The sequence below is a fragment of the Rhizophagus irregularis genome, chromosome 20 (genome assembly GCF_026210795.1).
Source record: "Rhizophagus irregularis chromosome 20, complete sequence".
NCBI classification, from domain to species: Eukaryota; Fungi; Glomeromycota; class Glomeromycetes; order Glomerales; family Glomeraceae; genus Rhizophagus; species Rhizophagus irregularis.
The window spans coordinates 3580215-3603957 of NC_089448.1; the positions used below are offsets into that span (position 1 = coordinate 3580215).

The following is a 23743-nucleotide window of genomic DNA, read 5'->3' on the forward strand; positions in this document are numbered from 1 at the left end:
GTAAAACAAAATGGAAACAAATCATTTCATAATTGTCTTTTTTAGTAGTCAAGACGGTCACAAGAACCGGTCCATCATTCATTTTTAAAATTAGTAGGTAGATCAGTATACAGTATATAACATATAGCGCAGTAATAATTTAAATAACCCAGTGATAACCCAGTGATCATCACATGACGTCAAGGCATTACTGCATGGTTACAGTAATACATTAGAAGTTAATAACCCTAAAATAAATTAGTTATATAGTATAAGGGCGTCGTCACTCACCACTCCGAGAAATAAAAATAAAAAAAAATAAAAATATTTTCTGGATACCATATATTTTAAAAAACTCATTTGTTAAATGTTAAATATATAATTAAAATTACAAATTTCAAACGTTATAATAAATCAATAATAATAAAAAGTATTTAATAACACTTAAAATTTCATCAATTTGAAATTTCTTAATTGCGCGGGTTTTTCACTTACACCTTCATCTATATGGGACGCATTTATTTCGCCGAAATCGTCTCACCGATAATCTTTTACCTTCATTTGATTTTTACCGACGTTCATTTCACCGATATGGTATATATTTCCATATACTCTTGACAAAACAATGCATCTCTAAGTCCATAATAGCTGGTGTATCTTAGTATCTAATATACTCCCTTTTAAATATCTTCCAGCCCAAACTAATTATGATTCCAAGAGTTGAATCTAAGAAATTATCAAACTTATTCTTAATATCCAAAGGAAATGGTTTCTGTGGAGAGGATTTCTCGGAATTGTTTCTGTAAATGTTCCCCACACAATATAAATGATCTGAATCTCTCCGATCACTTGTAATTTCATTGCCGGAGTGTTATTCACCACGATATACAGTTTTTTGACATTATAGTGTGGAGGTTCGATACAAAAGTAAATATCTCGCACGTTCAGATCTTTTAGAATATATTATAGCTCATTCTTGATGAACATTACAGATTCCATAAATATTACCTTTTCACAAAAATCTTTCCAAGATACATCATTAATTTTCAATTTCGAATATTGGTTTTCATCCAGTTCCGGTTTTGTATAATCTGTCACTTTTCGAATAAACTCAGCAAAGGATATACACTCATGATCAACATAAACTAAACGTAACTTATTGTTGATGGTTTTAAACACTGCATCATAGTCCTTGCCTTTATGCTCAAACTTGACTTTATCTCCTATCATCAAACACCTGTTTTGTACGCAACCAAGAGTGTTCTAAAAGGATAATGATAAGTTAAAAAATATGAAAAAATATTATGAATATCTAAGAGAATGTTTGAATACAAAACCTGAATAATTTTTATCTCTCGATTCAATTTCGCTTGATTTATGTGCGATTTCTCAACTTTATAAATAAAATAATAAATATATATTAAGAATAAGTAAATAAATAGCGATATAAAAATATCATCCAATTCTTACCAGTTTGATAATTCCATATTTTGATAATATTTGTATTTATCAAGAAAAGTGAAAATATCAGATGAAACAATTCAGTAGAATTATTAAATATTGAACAATAGTTACCAAAAATATAATATATTTTCATTATTATTTATCTTAATAATATGTTAAGTAAAGGATTTATAAATTATGACTACACTGATTATAGAGGATATGTAAACTTATTTTTTACATAATGAAAATCAGTTTATAATTGATCAAATTTATTCTATTAAAATGTTAAGATGATTTATATTATGTTAATTCTTATTGAGCAATTTATGAAGGGTAGGATGTTCGACATGATCCTATTTGGCTCGCCTTTCTAAAGCTATTTATATGTTTAACATGTGATGGTGAATTTTATCTTTGTGCTTGTGCATGATAATTTTGATACTTTATAAACAGTACTTTTTCTTTGCTAGTAACAAGTATCTCTTTATTAATATTCATAAAAAAATATATACTGTACATTCATAGAAATACATAGTATTGAAACCGTTCGTTTTAAAACTATCAACTAACACAATACTTCACATATTATAATATTTTATGTACAGTACGTTATACGAGGACCCTGAACAATGCACAAAACTAATGTTAGCTCTTAATGCGTAATTTTGACCCTGAATAGCTAATAAGCTAATAGTAAATGACATCTATAGAATTTGAATTATTCTTTTTTTAACGTACAATGTATTTTATTATATAACGTCTGAGTAAAATTCAAACAATTATGCTATAGGAGCAAAAAAAAAATTGTGAAATGCAAAACGTGAAGATTAAAAAGTCTAACAAAACTTGAGGAAAGCCACTGAAAGTTATTTAAACATACTGTAAACATTTGAATGATTTGATGATTAACATTTTATTTATAAACGGTTTAAAATTTATCTGTTATTTGTTAAAATTAAAAACATAGTTGCGATATAGTATAAATAATTATTTCAATTTATGGGAAAAGACTCATAATTTTAAGTTTAAAAATTTAAAATACCAAATTATCCAGGGGTTATAAATTGAGTGTTTAAAATGGAATTAAAATTTTTACGCAAAAATAAATGAATTTTTGTAATACAAACATTTTCTACTATACTATTCTATTTATAATAGAATTTATACTTAAAAGAAACAGAAATTGAGAAAGAAGCTTGTTCTTCGCAATTTTCGCAGCAATTATAGTTGGGTGGTCAGTTACCAATTATGTGGTAACATAAAATAACAAAAAATGTAAACTGAAAAGATTAGAACTGATTTAATTTCTTGAAGTCCTGGAATTCTCTTTGTTGCATTTCTTTCCGCCACACAGGTCCCTATAAATTAACATTGAAAGCTTATATTAGTTCTAGCTCATTCACTTCAGGCTATAATAGTGAATACCAAAATGGTATTGTAAACAGTGGCCATTTTGACAAGTGGTTGTACACCATGACCCAACTACCTTAGGGATAAGCATACGTTTCGGGAATGACTATATATATAGTATCCTTCGCTACTATCTAAGTCCGATTGGACACCAAAATGGTATTGTAAACAGTGACCATTTTGACAAGTAGCCATACACCATAACCCAATTACCTTAAGGGTAAGCATACATTCAGGAGTGACTATATATATTATGGTATCCTTCACCACCATCTATATTCTCTATTATGACCATCAGATCCTTTGCAAGAGTGGCTCCAGAACACTTGGCAGACCAACTACTATATCTTCAAGACGGTGAACTTGAATCTGATGACTTATATCAGGTACCTTAACCAAGGCTCCACTTTCAAAGATACAACCTTGGGGTGGGTTCTCGTATGATGGGCCCCAGTCATCTGTTTACAGCCCTTTAAAGCCATCCGGTCAGCCCTCATAAACCTTCGCACGTTGCTTTCGCGGTGTGCGTCAAGGATTATGGCCAGTGGGTGATAGAATACTCTTAACCCATCTTTTTAAAAATTCCAGTTAGGCGATATAAAGTTAAAAAATTGGTTCTCATATCAAAATTTGCTTCAATTTAACCCGGCCGCACGGCCTTTTATTTTTTTTTTAGAATAAAATTTTTTTTCATCCGATCATGTACTAATACGGAAAATTTCATATGTAACGTTTATATTAATATAACAATTCAATAAAAAGTCAGACAGATTTTATATATCAAGTTAATTACAAGTTTATTTCTCATGTTTAATTGTAGTTTTTTAAAAAATTTTTTTTTTATTGTTCGTTAAATGTTAGGCATTTACATAGCAGATAGTATTACGATATATCAGATATGCGTACAAATTTAATTTATCATGTGATATAGTTTAGAGCAATTTAATTGGTTAACAAAAAAAAAAATAAAAATTTAAGATTCCCGCTCTGGTGACCCGGCCGGGATATGAGAACCAATTTTTTAACTTTATGTCGCCTTAGGTCGGAGGCAACATTATCATCCATAAAAACCTTCTGTTGTTCCTATGGACCGTCCTGTCATCTTTTTTTTGTTAGAAGATTTTAGTTTTATCCATAAAAGCCTTTTGTTGTTCGTATGGACCGTCCTGTCGTCCTTTTTTTGTTAGGAAATAATCTTTATAGTTTATTAACCCAAAACTCATGTCTTATTTTTATGTAATAATAACTGAGACCAAGCAATGATATTTATTTAATAAAGTTTTTTTATATTATTAAATTAATTTTATACCACTTGTCAGGAGAGAAGGTGGCAGCTTCTTTTGCAAACTTTAAAACGTTATAGTTTATAAATTTAGATAAAATATTTAAAATGGTTTTCCGTTGCGAAGGTGAACGTAATGTTGCCATAAATTTAATCACTGTCGCTGTCATCGCGACTACCCTGTGTCATCACGATGCGTTTTTGTCTACGTACTGTTTCAACTTCTTTTGCTTTCCCTTTAATTCTAATGATCTTTTCCGTCGATTAGTTGTATTCTGCCACTAAATTCTTGGTTAAGTTGAAATTCTGTATGACTTCGTTGGTAGGAATGGTCTGAGTTGTTATAGCCGTTGGATGTCCTGTCGCTTTGAAAAATTGGTAGTCTCCCTAGCGGTGTTAGGAATTACCTTCTGGCTTTTCAGTTTCATAACGAATGATAAAAAATAATTAATAATTTTTAAAATTAAAATTATAAATGTATTGTTTTTTGACTTCCGAACTGAAAGAAAGAACAAAAAATTAATAGAACAATATTTTAATTTTTAAATCTATTTACCTACTTTCGCACTCGATTGTATTTTATATTAGCTAATATTAGAACGCAAAGTATTGGATTCTTATTCCTAGTTTCGCAGCGCAAAATTCACTGAAATATGAGCAAATAAATTCTTAAAATATCGCTAGATTATACTATCGGAATAGCGTGTACTATAAATCTAATATTTTCTATTGAGATATTTTTTACTCTGACATGCATGCAAATCATATTTAAAAAACACTATTAATATTCAAAAATGAAAAAAATGGCAGGACTGATATGAGTAATGAAAGTAACACGCAATACTTGATCGTTAGTACTGCGGAAGCATATGGATACTAAATCACATGATACCACTTCTTGGTTATTCCAATCACCTGATTTACGCGTATTATTTGGATAGGTCAGTTGACTCCGCTTTACATATGATTTCCCTTAAGGGCAAACCTTTGATATTTACTAATATTTGTACAAAATTTTCATCAGGCGTAAATGATAAAACTCATGTTAATATAATTAGGAGAGAGTATTAGTATTACGTAATGACAAGTATAATTACAAACATGTATCCGTCCATAAAGATAATCATATCTTCATTCTATGTCTGATCCACTGTTCGTTTTTCTTGTTCATGATGTGGAAAGATCTTTCGATGCTTTGTGATTTATATTTAATACAAAAGGACTTTAATTCTACCTACTGCATAAACAAATTGGACGGATGCTGCTTCCCTGGACATATTCTTTACACTCATATTTATTTCTTTATTGGTTATTAACCTTTTCATTATTGCAATTAATTGTATTTAAATAGATTCGCAACACGTTGTTTCATTAGTATTGGTCATTACGTTTCGTTATCTGCTGTGTAAAAATAAATCAGTTATTCTAAATTCCATACATAAAAATAATGCATACGCTCCTTAATTTCCTGATACTCAGACACTCAGAAAAAGTCAATGATGAGAAAATCTCCACAGTTTTATACGTTGAGAAATCGTATTTTTGGTACTTTTATATTTGCAATAAATTTTGTAATTCTTTTTTAACCAGCCCTAATATGAGATAAATCCTGTACTACAAAACATTGTTTTTAAGAAAGGCAAGACAAGTAATAATTTCTCTGCTAAGAATTTGGTATCATCATCATCAAGTTTTAAGCTTCCTCCTACAAATTTTTACATATCCACCATTGTTCGAACCGAACTTCTCTGTCGAATGATATATCAAAGCATTGTATCACGTGCATATTACGTCGACCGTAACTGACTGTATCGTGCTTTATATACTTTCAAGTAAAATCGAACTAATTAAAATTAGAATTAATAACCAATTAATTGAGATTACAATAGTTGGTTAATAAAATTCTGATATGGGAAAAAATTAAGGTCCTTCAGAAAAAACAAATAAAAAGAATACAGTAATAAATTAATGAACACAAAAAAAAATTAAGAAAGTATATAATTAATTCTTATCACCTACAACAAGTAAGATATTTCAAAATACATTAATTGCTTATTTAGTGAAGAAATGTTGACTTTTATTTAGCTATGGATAAAGTAAAGGACAAGAGAAATAGTAAACCACATTTAATAATAAAAAGTAAAGTAGAAAGTAGAAACATCCTTTCTAGAAATGCAAAGCTGCAATCTCGTGATTCCTGTTATGGAGGAATACTATGGAAAAGATTTGGTAAAGTTATTTCGAAAGGCAAAACGTGATGAGAAATAGGAAGTTGAGTATGCAGAGATTAAAGATCAAAAGATCGCGGCCTTTTTATGATCTAAATATTAAAAATTAATATTTACGAATTTAAGAATACTCTTGGAAAATAAATTTGTGAATCTGACCTTATTGGTTAATGGAGTATAAACTTTTTGCCAATTAAATTTCAATCGTATTAGATAATAAATAAACAAACGTTTACATTGATACCATAACGGTAAACGCTCATCAGTAGTTAAACGAATCATTTAACTCGGTTACCTTAAATATCAATAACTATAAAATGAAATAGAGATGTAATAATAATTATAGACTTTCTAAAGCTCCAAGAATCATACTATAATACGTTATTCTTTACGGCAATACACCTGCAATTATCCTTAGTATGAACGAAATATTATGAAAAGTTATAAAATGGACCTTTCATTACGAAGAAAACGTTTATAAAATTGATAATCTAATATTTATTTAAACAATATTAATAATGATACGGCAGTTCTTATACCCATGTTTTTCTACTTTTAGTGATACAACAAAAAAAAATAATAAATAAAAAATAACTTCATGCTACATTATATCTATGTATAACAAAGTATTAATTAGTGGCGATAGGTATGATGATAATTTTGAAGCCTGGAATTTCTAGAATATAATGATTAGTCATTCCTTTTCGTCTCCCATCATTCCTCTTCATCTTCTCATCACTCTTTTTCGTCTCCTGTTACTCCTTTTTGTCTTCCCATCACTTCTTTTCGTCTTCCATCACTCCATTTCGTCTCCCATCACTCCTTTTTGTATCCCATCACTCCTCTTCATCTTCCCATCACTTCTCATCACTCCTCATCATCTTCTCATCACTCCTTTTCATCTACCATCACTCCTCTTTATCTACCATCATGTCCTATTTCTCCTTTTTGTTTCCTATCACTTCTCACTACTCTTTTTACTCCCTTTCATCTTTTATTACTTTCCATTACTCCATTGTTTTTTGTGTTTTTTTTATTAGCATCTTTCTCCTTATCAATGTAATTTACTTATCTTTTTTATTTATTGTTATTGTTTCTTTTATTTGTACACTTCAATAAAAATAAATATGGTGATTTTTTTTAAATCATAAATGTGTGACTTAAATTTTAATATTTGCAAATAAAATTTCATTAAATAAGATTATTTTGAATAAATATGTTTGCAAAAAAAATTTTTAAAAAAATATCTTTTGCAGTAAAATTTTAAGTTTAGCCGATCAAAAATTAGCTAAGTTAAAAAAATCCGATTAATAAATTTACTCTATATATCGTACATCATGTGACATGTTTGTCAGGGACGACGACCATAGCGTCGCCTCCAAAAAATGGTAGCCGGATTATTTTGCCGGTTCTTTAGTGTTAGGGTTAGGATTAGGGTTGGGATTAGGGTAAGGGGATTAGGGTTAGGAATTCGTCACATAATGTCACACCCTAACGTTTCTTTAATTTTATAATTATTCTGAGGACTTAAAATTTTTTATACGTAAAGTACTAAATGTCACGTATTATTTATCACCTATCAATAATATATGTAACCCGGCAAATTAGAACCGGCTACCATTTTTTGGAGGCGACGCTAGGGTGGTTGTCAGGGGCAATCGCCCAGACGATGTTTATCATAATTATCAATTTCCCTAAATTTTTACTATTTTATTATTTTAACTTATAATAAACCAAAATTTGCCATTTCTCTATACTTAATTTACTCATTATAAATAAAAAACAACATTTGTTTATTCTTTTATTTAAGAAAAAGATAGTTTTAAAAAATTTATTTATTTTAACGAAGCTTGATTGTAAAAGAGAGATCAACAATTTGCATATTTATAAATTGAAGTCATTTTTTTTTTTTTTACAATAACTTCCACTTAAAAGATCTTTCAAAAGTATGTCAAGCTCCTCCATGAAAATGACTTCTTGTTGGTTTCCTAATGTTTATCAATCAAACCAAAATTGAGCTTTGATCATGAGATTAGTGCAACCTGACCAAAAAAGCCGATCAAACAATTATGAACTGGCCTAATGTCAACAAGAAAGGAATTATTGTGATCACAGCAGTAATTGGTTAGAATATAGCTTCTATTCGATGTAATCAGATTATATGTTTTGTTACACTTACAGTATAATCGAAGTATAAAAATATAAAAGTTAATATCATTTATATGAATGAAATTCAAAACATCATTAAAATAATTACGGTAGAAGCTTTATCCATAACTAACTTTTAGTTTATAGTATAATTTACCTAAAATTTAGGATCAATTGTAATAAATGAGTTTATAATACATAATAATTTTTATAATTTATTATGCACCTTTTTTTTTATCATATCAAAAATCGATAATTTGCTAGTTACTCTTGCTTTATCATTTAGCTTGTTAGAAAATTATATATTATTTGTTTTCCAAAACGTAATACTACTACTGTCTTACTAGTTACTAGTATAAAGAAAATGTTTATGTAAGACATATATATTTTTTTATGTCATGATAATATAGCGCAAATATAACTAGAGCAGTGAGCTTGATAAATAATTATTCATTTTTTTCATTTTTTTTTCTTTAGGTTCGGTCAGGGATCTGCATATGACACAGAATTTTTATCTTTTTTTTTTAGCAATAATTGATTACTAATCAGTTTATCCTTCAATTAATATTTAAAATTTTATTTTTTCAGAACTTTAAATCTAGTTGTTAAAGCTTACTGTCATATTTTACAGTAATCTTTGAGCGTAACTACTTTTTAACGCTATTAAATTATTATATTTTTGAATTTTAAGAAAATATTTAGTATGTCATTAAAATACCAAAATTGTTTTAAAATAAAAATTTCATGTTATTAAGAAAATGATGTTAAATAGATGGAAATTTTAATAATTTATTGTTTTGTCATAATAATAATAATTATTTTTTTATTTACAGGCAGATTGAAATATTTTTTTTTATAATTATTAACTACTTTAATGATGAATTATATTATAACTGAACTCCATTTGTTAATACGAATTTCCTTTATATAATAATAATTATAAAATATTTCTTTTAGTTTTGTATAGAATTTAAAACAAACTAAACTAATTGGATAATACATTTTTTTAATCTAACAATTTTAACGCGATTTTAATTATCATAATTTTCGATACATGTTGTTACTTATAACGATATTGATTGACTGTACTATATTTTTCAAAGTTTCAATAAAGTACCTTTATACTGTAGTATAATTTTACTAACGAATAATATTTTGGTGTTGGATGACAAAGCTTTATAGTCAGGGATTTATAAAAAAGGAAATTTCTTACTTAAATGATCCGTGATTTCTGTGATCATCAGCTGACTTCTTGAACACTTTATAAAATTTGTCAATCGCTGCTGTGCAACTGTAATACTTTTTAATGCCTTTTTTTTTTAAAAAAAAAAAAAAATTTCTATTCTGTTTAAACATAAAATTGAAGTCACATTTATTAATCCAATATGGAAGAATTTATGATCACTGATGATGTATTTGAGCAAATAAAATATTTTGACCGTAGGGACCTAACTGAAGAACAAAGTTTGTTAATTGATAAGTTAATATTAAATGAAGAATTAAAAAAACGTTATAAAAAAAATGGTTTATGCAAGGAATGTAAGCAGCTTAATACTAATAAATATTGGTGTAAATCATGTAATACTAAGCATTTTCAACAAAATTTCAAAAATTGGACTAGTGGAAATCATGAAGTTGATGGGTTTATTCAAAAAACACAACTTAAAGCTAAAAATCATAGGGAAATTTTAGAATGGATTGAATATGATAGATTTGAAAATATTGAATACTTGACAAAAGGAGGATTTGGAACTATTTATAAAGCAATTTGGAAAGATGGATATATAAGAAGTTGGGATTTTGAGAATAATAAATGGACAAGAAGTAAAATTTATTGTGAGACATATGAGAATTTTCCAGTTGTTTTAAAATGTTTACATAATTCTCAAGATATTACATCCGATTTTTTAAGAGAAGTAAGTTACTTATTTTGTATATAATTTCAAGATATTGTCCTATTATAAATGTTAAACTATCTATTAATTATTATTATTATGGATTCTTTTTTAGATTGAAACACATATGATTTTGTCAGAATATATAGGTGATAGTATAACATGGTGTTGTGGCATTACTAAAGATCCAGAATCTAGAAATTTTATGATAGTAATGGGATATGTACAAAATGGTAGTTTAAGACAACATTTAAATAATAGTTTTAATTCAACAAAATGGGATGAAAAGTTGTATATTTTACAAAGAATTGCACAAGGCCTCGATTATATTCATCAAAAAGGGTTAATTCATCGTGATTTTCATTGTGGTAATATATTAAAAGATAGCGATTTTATTTTTATTACTGATTTAGGATTATGTCGACCAGCAAATGTAAAATCATCTCAAAATGAATGTAAAGAACTATATGGAGTATTACCCTATGTAGCACCAGAAGTTTTAAGAGGAAAAGGATACACTCAAGAAAGCGATATTTATGGTTTTGGAATTATTGCATATGAAGTCTGTACAGGGCTTCCTCCTTATCATGATATTACTCATGATAAATTCTTAGCTATTAGCATTTGTCAAGGACTTAGGCCAAAATCAAATTACAAAATTCCCCAATTAATTTTAAACATAATTAAACAATGTTGGGATGCTGATCCTTTAAAACGACCTAAAGCAAATGAATTACAAAAGTTATTATTGGATTTATATTATTATAGTAAATATCAGAGTGATCGTGAAATCTATAAGCAAATTAAAGAAGCAGAAAAAATTAATGAAAAGTTAACATCATCATCATCATTATATACTGGACCTACTCTTTCATATACTACAAATCCTCAAGCGGTTTACACGAGTAGACTTTTAGATTTTAAAAATCTTCCAGAACCAAAAAATGCTATTGATAACAAGGATGATGATAATTCATTTGGAGAATATTCAGGTAATTAATTTCCTAATTTACTTTACAAAAGCATTCTTTAAATATTTTATTTGACGTATATAATTATTTTTTTTTTATATTATAGAATCAATAGAAGCAATAGATTTTACTAAACTAGACCTAGGTACTTATTTCAGTTTATATGATTTATTTTATTAATAATATTATTTAATAATTTATTTTTCACTTATAGATAAAAGCAGCTGAATAAAAGGAAGGAAGGGTATAAATTTCTTTATTATTTATTATTTATTTTCTTTAACATTATTACAGATATGATATTTTATTGGAATGTATTTTTTATGATTAAATAAAGTATTATTATTTATAAAATTATATGAAAAATAAATAGAATGAATTGTATGTAATATGTTATAAAATTGCAACAAAGTAAAAAATTACAATTGTATTTTATGTTAATCTTTAAATATTGTAAAGTTAACCAACTCAAATGGAAGTCAAAAACTTATTATGACCTGGCCCAGATTTTTAAGTTCGGGTTGGATCATATTTAAATCAATCAACAAATCTTTTAGTGATGTAAATATTTTGAAAGAGTAATATTATAAGAATTATATATATATTGTAAATAGTAAAAAAAAAAAATTGTTAAAATTATTGGTTTTATATTGAGATATTCTTCTGTCTAATAATGTTTATAAAATTTCTCAAATGAAAAGTTATATAAGATTTTGAACTATTATATCTTTATGTCTTTATGTAAAAAAACAACCTACTTTTAATATTCTTAACTTAATATGTAAAGAAAAAAAATATTATTAAAGATGAAAAAAACGGAATGGGATATCGATATATAATATATAGTATGTATAATGAATTATCAATAATGATTGCATTTATTTAAAATTGAAAGAAGATGTAACATATATCCATATGTGGTAAATCGAGATACATACAAATCAGAAATTGCAAAATATCGTTATAAAATCTAAACCATTGGAAAATGATATAATGAAACATTGCGAATATATTAACGTTAATTTTCATTAATTCTGTTAATGAAACATATTATCAAATAAATTTATGGTTAAAAATCGAATTTTTCCAATTTGAAAACAACTTTTAAATACAACGGAATATTTATAAGTGGCGAAATTGACTCGTGCGATAGTTACTCGTTACACGTATAATTTACACCAAGTATAGTTTGCCTTTTTTAACCATGTATTAATTTTCAAAGCTATGATAATACTACAAATCAACTTGTATGTAATTCAGTGTTGAAATTAATTTAATTAAAAAAGTCTAAATTTGGGAAATAATATAATATATTGATAGTACAAAAATGACGTAAAAAGGTTTGTACTTACTTGATGGAAAAAATCTGATTAATCTGAAATTTCGAATCATCTGAAACTTTAGCAACATTGACTTCCACGGTATGAAACTTCAAATATCAACGATAAAAAATATCTGTTTGCTTCATTGGCAAATAATTTAACTATATTCAGTGAGTATATATAAAATTTTTACTATATTGTTAGTTATTTTAAAAATCAAAAACAAAAATACAATTTGTTAAATATTATATATTACTCAAGATTTTGTAATATAAAATTATATTTTAATAAAGGAATATGTGAGTGATAACAATTTACACTTATTTTATAAAGAATTTTACAAATATTGAAGTGGATCGCAAAATTAGTTATTTTGAGCCAAATTTTGGATGGGTATTTACATTTATATTATTTTTTACTACGTCAACTAATAAATATTCGAATAATATTAAATTATTTAATAATTTGTTTCCTAAAAATTTTTATTTATTCTACTTATTCTCCAAAAAAGTAAATTTTATGGTAGATGGTTATCTTCATTTGTCGAGTTACATCACGTATCTTCTAACCAGACAGTAGTTCCAAACATCATACAAGAATCCAATAATCAAAAAAAAAAATTGAGTAGAAAAATTTCTGAAATCTAAATCCTCTATGAAAACGTAATTGAAAATGGGCTAAGATTCCTCTCTCCGTCTCTCGTCCACGCATCTAATACCTCTTTACTGGATCCAAATTCTCCACAGGTCGTATGTTTGGTTTCAATTTTCATCATCACAATCCTCTAATTAAACTAAAAAAGACTTTATATTTTTCTTTTGAACAATTTTTACATGAAATCATGTAAAAATCTCCTTTTTCAAGGACGTTAACCTAACTCCCTTGAAAATTAAATCCAGACTACCATAAAAATAATGATCCGCTGTAGCTAAAATCCAAAAGTGTTAATATCTAAATCTTTCACGTGATAATTGCTGCGGTCATTTGCCATCAGATTCTAGCAGAAAATGGAAAATTTTTTGCCGAATTATGTATCACAAATATCAGTCTTTGAGAAATGTAAACAAGATCTCCAGCGATCCGCCAGCTATGATTATCAATGACCGGGAGGTATTGAGGATGAACGCCTGACAATTTGACTGCGTGCTGAATTCTTGCTGCGCCGATCGAAAAAAAACATGGCGAAAATTCCAAAAGACCGAAAAAAACAGAGCAAAAAATCCTCAAAATATAGCTATTAGTCATCTTATTTTGTAGTCCTAAATCTCTCTTAGTTACTTGGCCCTTTTTTGGGTTTACACTTTACATTTTTGGCAACATATACGAGCCAAAATAACTTTTTGGAAAGAAAGATTTCAAACTACTATAAGCTAACGTGAAAAATTTATATTTACGTGTTCATAAAAGAGTGAATAAACAGTTTGTGATGTCGAAATGCGTTAAAAAATGTAAATTCTACATACTTTTTTAAACTCTTCCACCATTTGTTCAGTCTTAAAATTTTTGGACATCAGTCCCCTATGAAAATTTCCCAACTCCATTTTTACAATTCATGAACTATACATATTCCGCCAATTTCTGTTTTATCAAAAATTATTAATATTTTAAGATTTTTCAATTAAACACCTTTTTCAATAATAAATTAATTTTGTAAATTTTTTTGAATGCATCAATTACTTGATGCAGAAATTTCTTAAAAAATTTCTCTCATTAATTTTCTCAAACAAAAATCTATATCAAAAATTCAAATGGATTTTATTAAAAAATTTCCATAGACTTTATAAAAAAAATTTCTCATTAAAAAAAAGATTTTTAAAAATGAATTTTATTAAATAAAAAGATTATAGCTTGAACCATTAAAAAAATAAATATCTTAAATGGAATCTACAGTAAATCGTTATATAAATATTTGACAGTTATTTAAATAGTAAGTCTCTGACGTTTAAAATAGTCTCCATATAAATAATTTGAATTGTGTAACATGAAACCAAGTACATTATGACGTAATGATTTCTTTCATTTATAAACATAAAAATAATAAATTGAATGTTTCTTATAACCTTTCATTTGAATTATTCACCACGTTGTTTATTTAAAATAAATTCAACTGAAAATGACTAAAGAAAATTGGCTTTTCATCAATCATGTTTATATTGATTTTTTAAGTGAGATTTAAAAAATAATTACAAATTATTTAATATTCAATAAGTTTGACAATCAAATTTGTTAAACACAAATTGTATTCATTGTATTCGTTGTATTCGCTGAAAAAAAAAAAAATAAATTATTAATTTTAAATTATCATACTAAATAAAATTGGGAATAGTAAATGATTTTCTTTTTTTGGGTATGAGGCGTAAAATATTACGCCTCAAGTTTATGTGGGCACAACATGAAGTTTTGATCATCAATTTGCATTTTACTAATTTATCACGGAATTCGAGTGAACCGAACTTAAAATAATTCATTCATTATGTCCACCCTTCGATATGAATTAATTTATGCAGCAAATAATGGAGCAGAAACATTAACAGATACTAGTATTTACAATGATATACACAAACAATTTGAATTTAAGAAACAAACAGTCCTTACTGATAAAATTCTTACAAATGATGAAAAAACTTATGCAATAAGATTATTAACTGTAAATTATGATCGAGATAGAGTTATGTATAATGATGGTACAAAAAGAATTTGTGAAAATTGTAACCAAGAATGTTTAGCCACATTATATTGTGAATATTGTGTCCAAAATTATTTAAAAGAAGATTTTTCAAATTGGACATCTGGAAATGATGATATTGATAATTTAATACAGAAATGTCAAATGGAATCACTCATACCGAGTCAAATAGTTGAATGGATCCCATATAGTAATTTAGAAAATATTAATTATTTAACAAAAGGTGGATTTTCTGAAATTTATACAGCAGTTTGGATTAACGGAAGGTATGAAGAATGGGATTCTGAAAAAAAACAATTAAAAAGATTCGGAAAACATAAAGTAATAGTTAAAAAATTAGAAAATGTTGAAAGTGCAAATCAAAGTTGGTTTGAAGAGGTTTGTATTATTGTATTCTATATTTTATAAAACTGTTGTAATTTTTTGTATTAACACTACTAGTATTTTACAAATTATTATCTTTTAGGCTAAATCACATTTAACTATAAGTAATAAATGGCCGAGAGTTCTTCAATGTTATGGTTTAACACAAAATCCATCAAATGGAAATTATATGCTTGTAATATTTGAAATGAATATCGATTTGAGAGAATATTTACAACAAAATCATAAACAACTTACATGGAAAGATAGAATTATGATTATTAATGAAATAACTGCTGCACTTTATTTTATTCATAAAGAGGAAGCAATTCATAGAGATTTGCATTCTGGAAATATATTATATTCTCAACTTAATAATTTTTGGCGTATTAGTGATCTTGGATTTTGTGGACCTGCTGATAAACCATCAGAAAGTATATATGGAAATCTTCCTTACATAGCACCCGAAGTTATTGTTGGAAAAGCATATACTTTTGCATCTGATATTTATAGTGTTGCAATTCTTATGTGGGAAATTTCATCTGGACAACCACCATTTAAAAATTATGAACATGAAAATGATATTGTAATGAATATTATTAACGGTATAAGACCAAAAATTGTGCCAGGAACTCCATTAGAATATAAAAATTTAATGAAAGAATGTTGGGATGCTGATCCATTAAAAAGACCTGATATTTATGCATATAGGAAAAGAATGAGAAGAATTAATTTAGATTATCAAAATATGTCAGATGAATTATTCAAATCAGAAATGGATAATTTAGAAATGAATAAAGTAGAAGAAAATTATATGAGCAGCAGATTATTTACAAGTAAAATTCACAACTTTGGAAATTTACCTGAACCAAGAAATGCAACAGAAGGTATAAGTGTATAATATTTTATTAATGAATATATTTATTTAAAATACATTATTAATGTTATCTTTTTTATTATAATAGAAGAACAAGAAGGTATAACCGTACAAATAATAATTTCTACCATTTTTTAGTTACTATAATAATTTAGTTTTAAACACTTTATTTTACTGCTAATAGCGTTTCATAGTAAATTGTATGATTTTAACATTCCTAACAATAGTAAGTATTTAATAACATTATAGCGTTGAATTATAATATATTAATGTTAATAATTAATTTTTATTTTAGTTAACGACTTTAATAAATCAAATGAGCAGAATAGTAACAAATCATCAGAAGTAATTACAGGTAATATATTTTAATTATTGACAAATCGAGATTGATTTATAGATTAATTCTATATCTTAATTTTAGGTGATACTAGTGAAAAATTACCCGAAGAATTTAAAAAGTTGCAAATAAATTCAAATAGTAAGTAAATTACTAACAAATAAAGTTACTATATCAATTTCATTTATTAAACGCAACTTTTATTTAAAATTTAGATGATGAAAAAGAAAAAACTCAAAAATATGTCGATGGTAGGTGAAAATTTTACGTAATAATGAACAATTTTAATACTGTTTTAATTCTATTTACTTATCTCTTACAGATGATGACGATGTATATAATAATCCAAACCTTCATTCAAAAGAACAAGATGAACTGGAAATTCCTGATGGTAAGCTCTTAAAATAAAGTAATTTATTTATAAAGCAAATAATTAATCTATAATTTGTTATCTTTTTATCTTCAGATGGAATTTAAATTATCTTTAGATAAATCAAATTAACAATATTTTTTTTATATTTTAAATTATTATCACTTATTTACTTATTTATCATGGATTATTTAAACACTAAGACTAGAATAGACAAAATTAGTATTAGTTTGTAATTTAAATTATTCTAATAAATTTATTCAAATTATTACATGTATAAATACCGTATATTGACTGATTTAGGCGAAAATTAAGTAATTTAAGTCTTAACGTAAATTTTGACAGATTATTTCATTCGTTATACATGAATTTATTAAAACAAGTTGAAAGAATAATCATGAAAGTATGACAATAAAATATTTGTATACACGTTCTATTTATAAAAATAGGTTAGATTGTCAAATTTTTTACAATAACCTCTTGTTATTTAATTTTACGTTAAAATTATTAAGAAACTTATAAGATAGTTAGGATCAAATAAATTGATAAACAAAATAAAATTATGAATTTAAGGTATGCAAAACAATTCACATAACAAGTAACGAAACATTTTTTTATGAAAATCACAATAATCCTAATATTCAATCGGAATTACTGATGCAAATGATAAAAATTTTTTCAAAACTTTTAAATACCGAAATACTCACGTATACTAAAAAATTTACACCGGCTAAAAACATTTTGTTAGTCAATACTAATCTAAAATTTGTGACTAGTTTACATTATAATAACGAAATAAAAATTGGGATAACTATCCTGAGACAAAGTTATATCTATTGAACTATATGTATAACACATCCACTAAAACTAACTAACGTTAAATTTGAAAAATTTTTAACGTGAAATCACGTGACTTCAAACTAACCATTTACCGATTCTCAATCGATCCATCATTTCCTTTCAACCTATCACCGGTCACCGGTGACTGAAATTACGACGATCGACCAGCATTAAAAAAATGTAGTGCCGGTAAAAATTGATAATTCGGCCAACGGTGATGATTAACCCCGGTGATTTGAAGTAAAAATCTTTTTTTTATATTATCCTATGATTTCTGTATTTTCTAACATTTTCTCTAAAATAAAGCGTTAAGAATTGACTACACTAAAAAATTAAACTTTCTGATATATTGCTGTAAATTAAAAAGAAAACCAAAATAAAAATAATAAAAAAAAATTAAAACATTAAGAAAAATTCCATTAATCTACGCTCTTGACGAAAATGTATCCAAATATCGGACGAAATTACATCTTCGTCCTCGTGTTATCTTCAACCAAATCCAAACGCAAATCCAAAGACTTTATCTTAAATTTGTTTAATTTATTAGGACAAATTTGTTTATTCGCTATCAGAATCTTCTCTTCGTCCTTGCGTTGATGACTTCATGTTCTTTGCCATACAGATGATTTCTTCACCGATTAGTTTATAATTTTCTCGCATCTTCTTCAACGCTCCTGGACTCGTATCCGACACGTTAACACTTAAATCCTTACACACTTCATTCGCCACAGTAACTCTTAACTCTTTCTATTTTATCACCTGCTTGTTCAAAAATTCGTTTCAACTCATCAATCTAAAATTCTTCAACGAAATTCTCTATCAAAAAAATTCTCTCCTTTTGAAAAAATTTTTCCAACAATATTCATTATTTGTCAAAAAAAATCTTATTAAAAATTCTCCAAGTCTATCAAAAAAAAATCCTTCAACGAAATTATTTATCAAAAAAAAAAAACTCCCAAGAAATTCCCCTATCATTCTATCAATAAAAAAAATTCTCTAACAGAAATTCTCATCAAAGTAGAAAATCTTTCTATTAAAAAAAAATTTCCAAAGAAATTCAATAAAAAGCTTTACCCATATTAAAAATGAAATTCTCTATCAATAAATTTTATTTTATAAAAAATTTCTAATAAAAAAGATTCATTAACTAAAACTAAAAATTTTTAGTTTTGGACAAAATGCCACCCAGCGCTGAAAAGATAGCCGAAATTGCCTTGAAATCATTAATTTTGGGGCGCAGTATTATATTTAATTTAAGTGTAATATAAGGCCAGACCCTTCTATAATTTGTTAAGTTTAGAAAATTTTTATCAATAGTTATATGAGCAATCAAGAATTTTCAGAAATTCCGCAGCAGTCACCTCGACCACTTGTTGAACTTTGGAAAAATAATACAGATACTTTAGTAGTTCCTGAATCTGAAGGAGAAAACAGTGATCTATCATCTGAAGAAGAAGAAAGATTGGACCTTCTAAACTTAGACGGATTAAACAACTTTCCAACAGAGTAAGAATTAAATCAACCTATTTTACCACAAGATCAACCAATATTTGACCAACAGATACCTCAAAATATACCCCTTTTGCGACCTCTATCAGCTTTATCTAATCCAATGGAAGGAGAACAAAGAATCCAACAAGAACAGGACTTACCATTGTTTCAAGATCAACAAATTCTACAGAATCAGAATAATCAATTGTTTCAGCAACAAGAACAAGATTTAACATTATTTCAGAATCAACAAGTTCCACAGAATCAAAATGATTGATTGTTTCAGCAACAATTTCAAGATCCAGTTCCACAAAATAATGGTGGAAATCAGAATAATAATATCAATAATGGTAACTTTTTGGAAGGAAATAATATGTTGCAGATGGTCCAATTCATCCAGCAATTTTTAAATCAACAAAATCAGCAGAATCAGCAGCAAAGTTGGGGAGCGTTCTTACAAACTTTTAGTGGAGAAAATCAGCAAGATCCTGTTGCTTGGTTAAGAGATTATAATGCAGCTGCTGAAGCCAATGGTTGGAATAATGTTCGAAAATTACAAGTAGTACCAGCTTATTTAAGATCTACTGCAGCTGAATGGTATCAATCATTAAGACAGGATAATCCAGGATTTATTACTACTTGGGTTGCAGGTCTCAATGGAAATGCTAACAACTTTGAAGATAGATTTTTGAGAAGATTTAGAACAGCAGCAATGATTGAAGCATGGACTATTGAATTGGAGCAAAGAGTACAAGGACCTAATGAAACAGTTGAGCAATATGTTACTGTCCTACAAAAGTTATTCACTAGAGTGGAAGGATATAACGAAGCACAAAGAACTCGAAAATTCATCTCAGGACTTACTCGAGATCTGTATATAATGGTACAATCAACACATGATGGAACATTTCAAAATGCGATAGACAGGGCAAAAAGATGCAAGATGACTTTGATGGCTGGAAAGAACAAAAATGTAAGCAACTATGTGTTATCTCCGATTTGGTCTGGAGTGATAACTAACGTCAAAGATGTTAAATTAAACAGTCGTGACAGAAAGGCCAAGTAATAAAATGATAAGTGTTTTGATAATATTGGTAAACAATGTAAGAGTTTCTTAAAGATAGAAATCTATCAAACAAATAATAACAAACACAAGGGTAAAACAAATAAAACACGCAAAAAGTTTACTACAAAGAAAAACTAACAAACAAATCATACAAAAACACAATACTTCGGATAACACAATCTAAACTCACTGTTAGATTACCCAGGTGTTAACAATCTTTATTCAAAAGAAAATATTGCTCTATATATGTTTACATTTGCACATAGTATGACAGTTTGAACTTATCAATATTATCCTATTATACTAATATGATTAATCAATCAATTGTCCTTTTTCCATTGCAATTATCTGCAAAAACCTTTCCATTACCATTTCGTATAAGTTCTATGTGTCTATATGATTCATCAACTATGTAAAGTTCAAGAAACTTCTCTAGCTAAACTAATAAAGCAATTTTCTAAGGTTATAATAATTAAACTGATACTTATAATTGAATACTTATGAGTCAAAAGTAATAACAATACTAAAAGTGGTTAATTAATGTAAATAACTAATAAAACTAAAATATATTATAAGAAATGTTTCATATTGTAATAACTCAGCCATAATCATAGGATTTCTGCGTACTACATCATGTGACTTGTTCGATCTTCAACTATTTTCATGGGCAACCCCAACAATAATCTTTGATTAATTAATTTTGGTAACAGTATGTTTTTAATTTACTGTGGTCCGGAATATCTTATTATTTTATTTTATTGGTTGTTTTATTTTGTTATTTAGGGATTGGGTCCGCGGTGACGTTAAACTAGTTGTTCAATTTTATTGGTTAATTATTTTTATTGGTTGGGGATGGTAATTACCCTGGAAAATGATCTACATAATCGTGACGAAGGGGCAGCGAATAATTTATGAGATTTTTTAAAGGAAATTAATATTTTAATTGGTTCACAATTTATTTAAAGGAAATTAATATTTTAATTGGTTCTTTATTTTCCTTGAAATACATTACGTGGAATTTAGTAGAATAATAATAGATCTTAGAATTTATTTTCTTTCTTGAATTTTTCATTTCATTATTTAATTCTATTTTATTATGAAACTCGGGAATTGTTATAACTTTTATCAAATTTTAATAAAGGTTTATTTTGTAGCTTGTGGTGACAAACGTCTTCATGATGGGCACAAGCTCAACAGATCGAGCTGATCATTGTCAGCACTGATCTTTTGTCTGACAATCTTTTGTCAGACAAAAACATCAAAACTGTCAGACCTTTTGGCGTTTTGAGACTAACTGCCATTGTTACAACTAACAATTACGCGTAATTATTGTTCTTATATGATTCTTATTTTTTAGGTTAAAATTTTTTTTTCAGTCAGTCGCTTTTTACATTTTTTTTTGTCATTTATTGGCTTGAATTCTTTTGTGATTTTAAAAGTTTTAATGAATTCTTTTATCAAAGTATCAAAAAGCTAATTATGCCATCAAATATATGTGAAAATGTAACTTTAGATATAACACGATAAATTTTCAGCGAAAATTTGAAAATTGGACTAGTGGCAATGGTGATATTAGTTTACTAATATTGTTCTTATGTCATGAACGTATTGAGAATAAGTAACACTTATGGATCATGTTGTGAAGTTCGGTTTTTAATCACCATCAAGATAAACTCAAGGCACTCTTACGAGGCGTTCGTAGGGTATGAGATTGAAGCAAAATTTTTATTAAAGGGCATGTAATTTGAATAGTGTCACTATTATCGTAATTATTTACGGTTTGTATCGTCGTTAATCATTGAAAAGTCATTAACATTGTTGCAAGAAGCATTTACACCGTCGTAAAATCTGGTGATAAATTTTTCACCAGTAAAACTGGTTTTATTGTTACTTTTTAAGCGATAAAAAATATATTTGCTAATTTATGAACAGAATTTTTTTTTAATAGGAATTTTATTTTGTAGCATCATTTTAAATACTGTATATGTAAGGAAGAGTAAATCACTTTCTTTATCACGTTTCAAAAATAAAATAAAATAAAATAAAATAAAATGGGATAAAAATAAAATAAAATATTAACAAAAAACTAATTAAGTTTTGGCACTTGATGCCGAGTAACTGTTTATCAGGCTTATATAATGGGCTGTACTAATATAAATCACAAATTAGTATTAGTAGAAGTAAGTGGAAGTAAGAACAACTTTTGAGAATATTTTTGTAGTTATTTTTCTTTCTAGACTCACGAAGCAAAAGTGCGGAAGTTTCAGTTGTAACCGCAAGTCCACAAACTTGTTCTCACTTTTTATGATAAATCTTTACCAATTTCATTAATTCTGATCGTAAATCTAGTGTTGGTCACCGTAATAGTTACCTTAGGTTTCGGATTACGACTCAAAATTACGAAAATGTCGTTTTAGTTCGTTACTTATGGCGACCAACCTTACTCTAATCATCTTTTGTTCTTAAGCCAACGGCAATATTTCCACTCTAATAGCAAATCAGCCACAAAGCCAGGAACATTTTCGGGTCTATTGACAGTAGCAATAAAAATAGTCAGAGTTAGGAAGTCTAAATAAGTATCTTGGTAATTCTTGTTAATAGTAATATCAGTTTGAATATCACAAACCTCTTTGCATTCTCGGCTACTTCACTACTCCGCTTTTAAAACTTTCCCAGGTTCGGCTCCTAGGGTTTCTATATCAGTCCCCGACTTGTGAGATACATGTTTTCTCTAAACTTGGTTCACCTAAAAACATAATCATTAGTTGAAGCAAGAGGAAAGTACCATATTTTTTAGCAAGGTGACTAAGATTATCCAACTCTTCCTGCTCTCTCCGAATTAAGTATTAAAGTAAATAATCGCTCGGTTGGATAATACCTCAAAAACAAGTTATTGCTTATAGTTAAAGTTACCACTTAAAACAGTTTTTCTGCTAGTGAATTGATAATTTTCAGACTTTAAAAATTTATTTGGTATCGTCTAGTTTATGACGGTCGCTCTTTTCGAGTATCCGAGAATTTTTGGCGGTAAT

General features: G+C 27.2%; 2 protein-coding genes across 2 annotated transcripts; both read left to right on the forward strand.

Annotated features, from left to right (window-relative positions):
* Window positions 1–16520: 16520 nt before the first annotated feature.
* On the forward strand, window positions 16521–17421 carry OCT59_013382 (uncharacterized protein; the record flags this gene model as incomplete). The annotated part of the gene is made up of 8 exons (XM_066140766.1): window positions 16521–16617; window positions 16696–16707; window positions 16792–16833; window positions 16903–16962; window positions 17029–17085; window positions 17160–17195; window positions 17267–17335; window positions 17411–17421. 8 exons carry the CDS (start codon window positions 16521–16523, stop codon window positions 17419–17421), a joined length of 384 nt encoding a protein of 127 aa, XP_066001615.1.
* A 2054-nt stretch (window positions 17422–19475) lies between these two features.
* OCT59_013383 (uncharacterized protein) lies at window positions 19476–19922 on the forward strand (the record flags this gene model as incomplete). The annotated part of the gene is made up of 2 exons (XM_066140767.1): window positions 19476–19587; window positions 19693–19922. 2 exons carry the CDS (start codon window positions 19476–19478, stop codon window positions 19920–19922), a joined length of 342 nt encoding a protein of 113 aa, XP_066001616.1.
* Between the last annotated feature and the right edge of the window lie 3821 nt (window positions 19923–23743).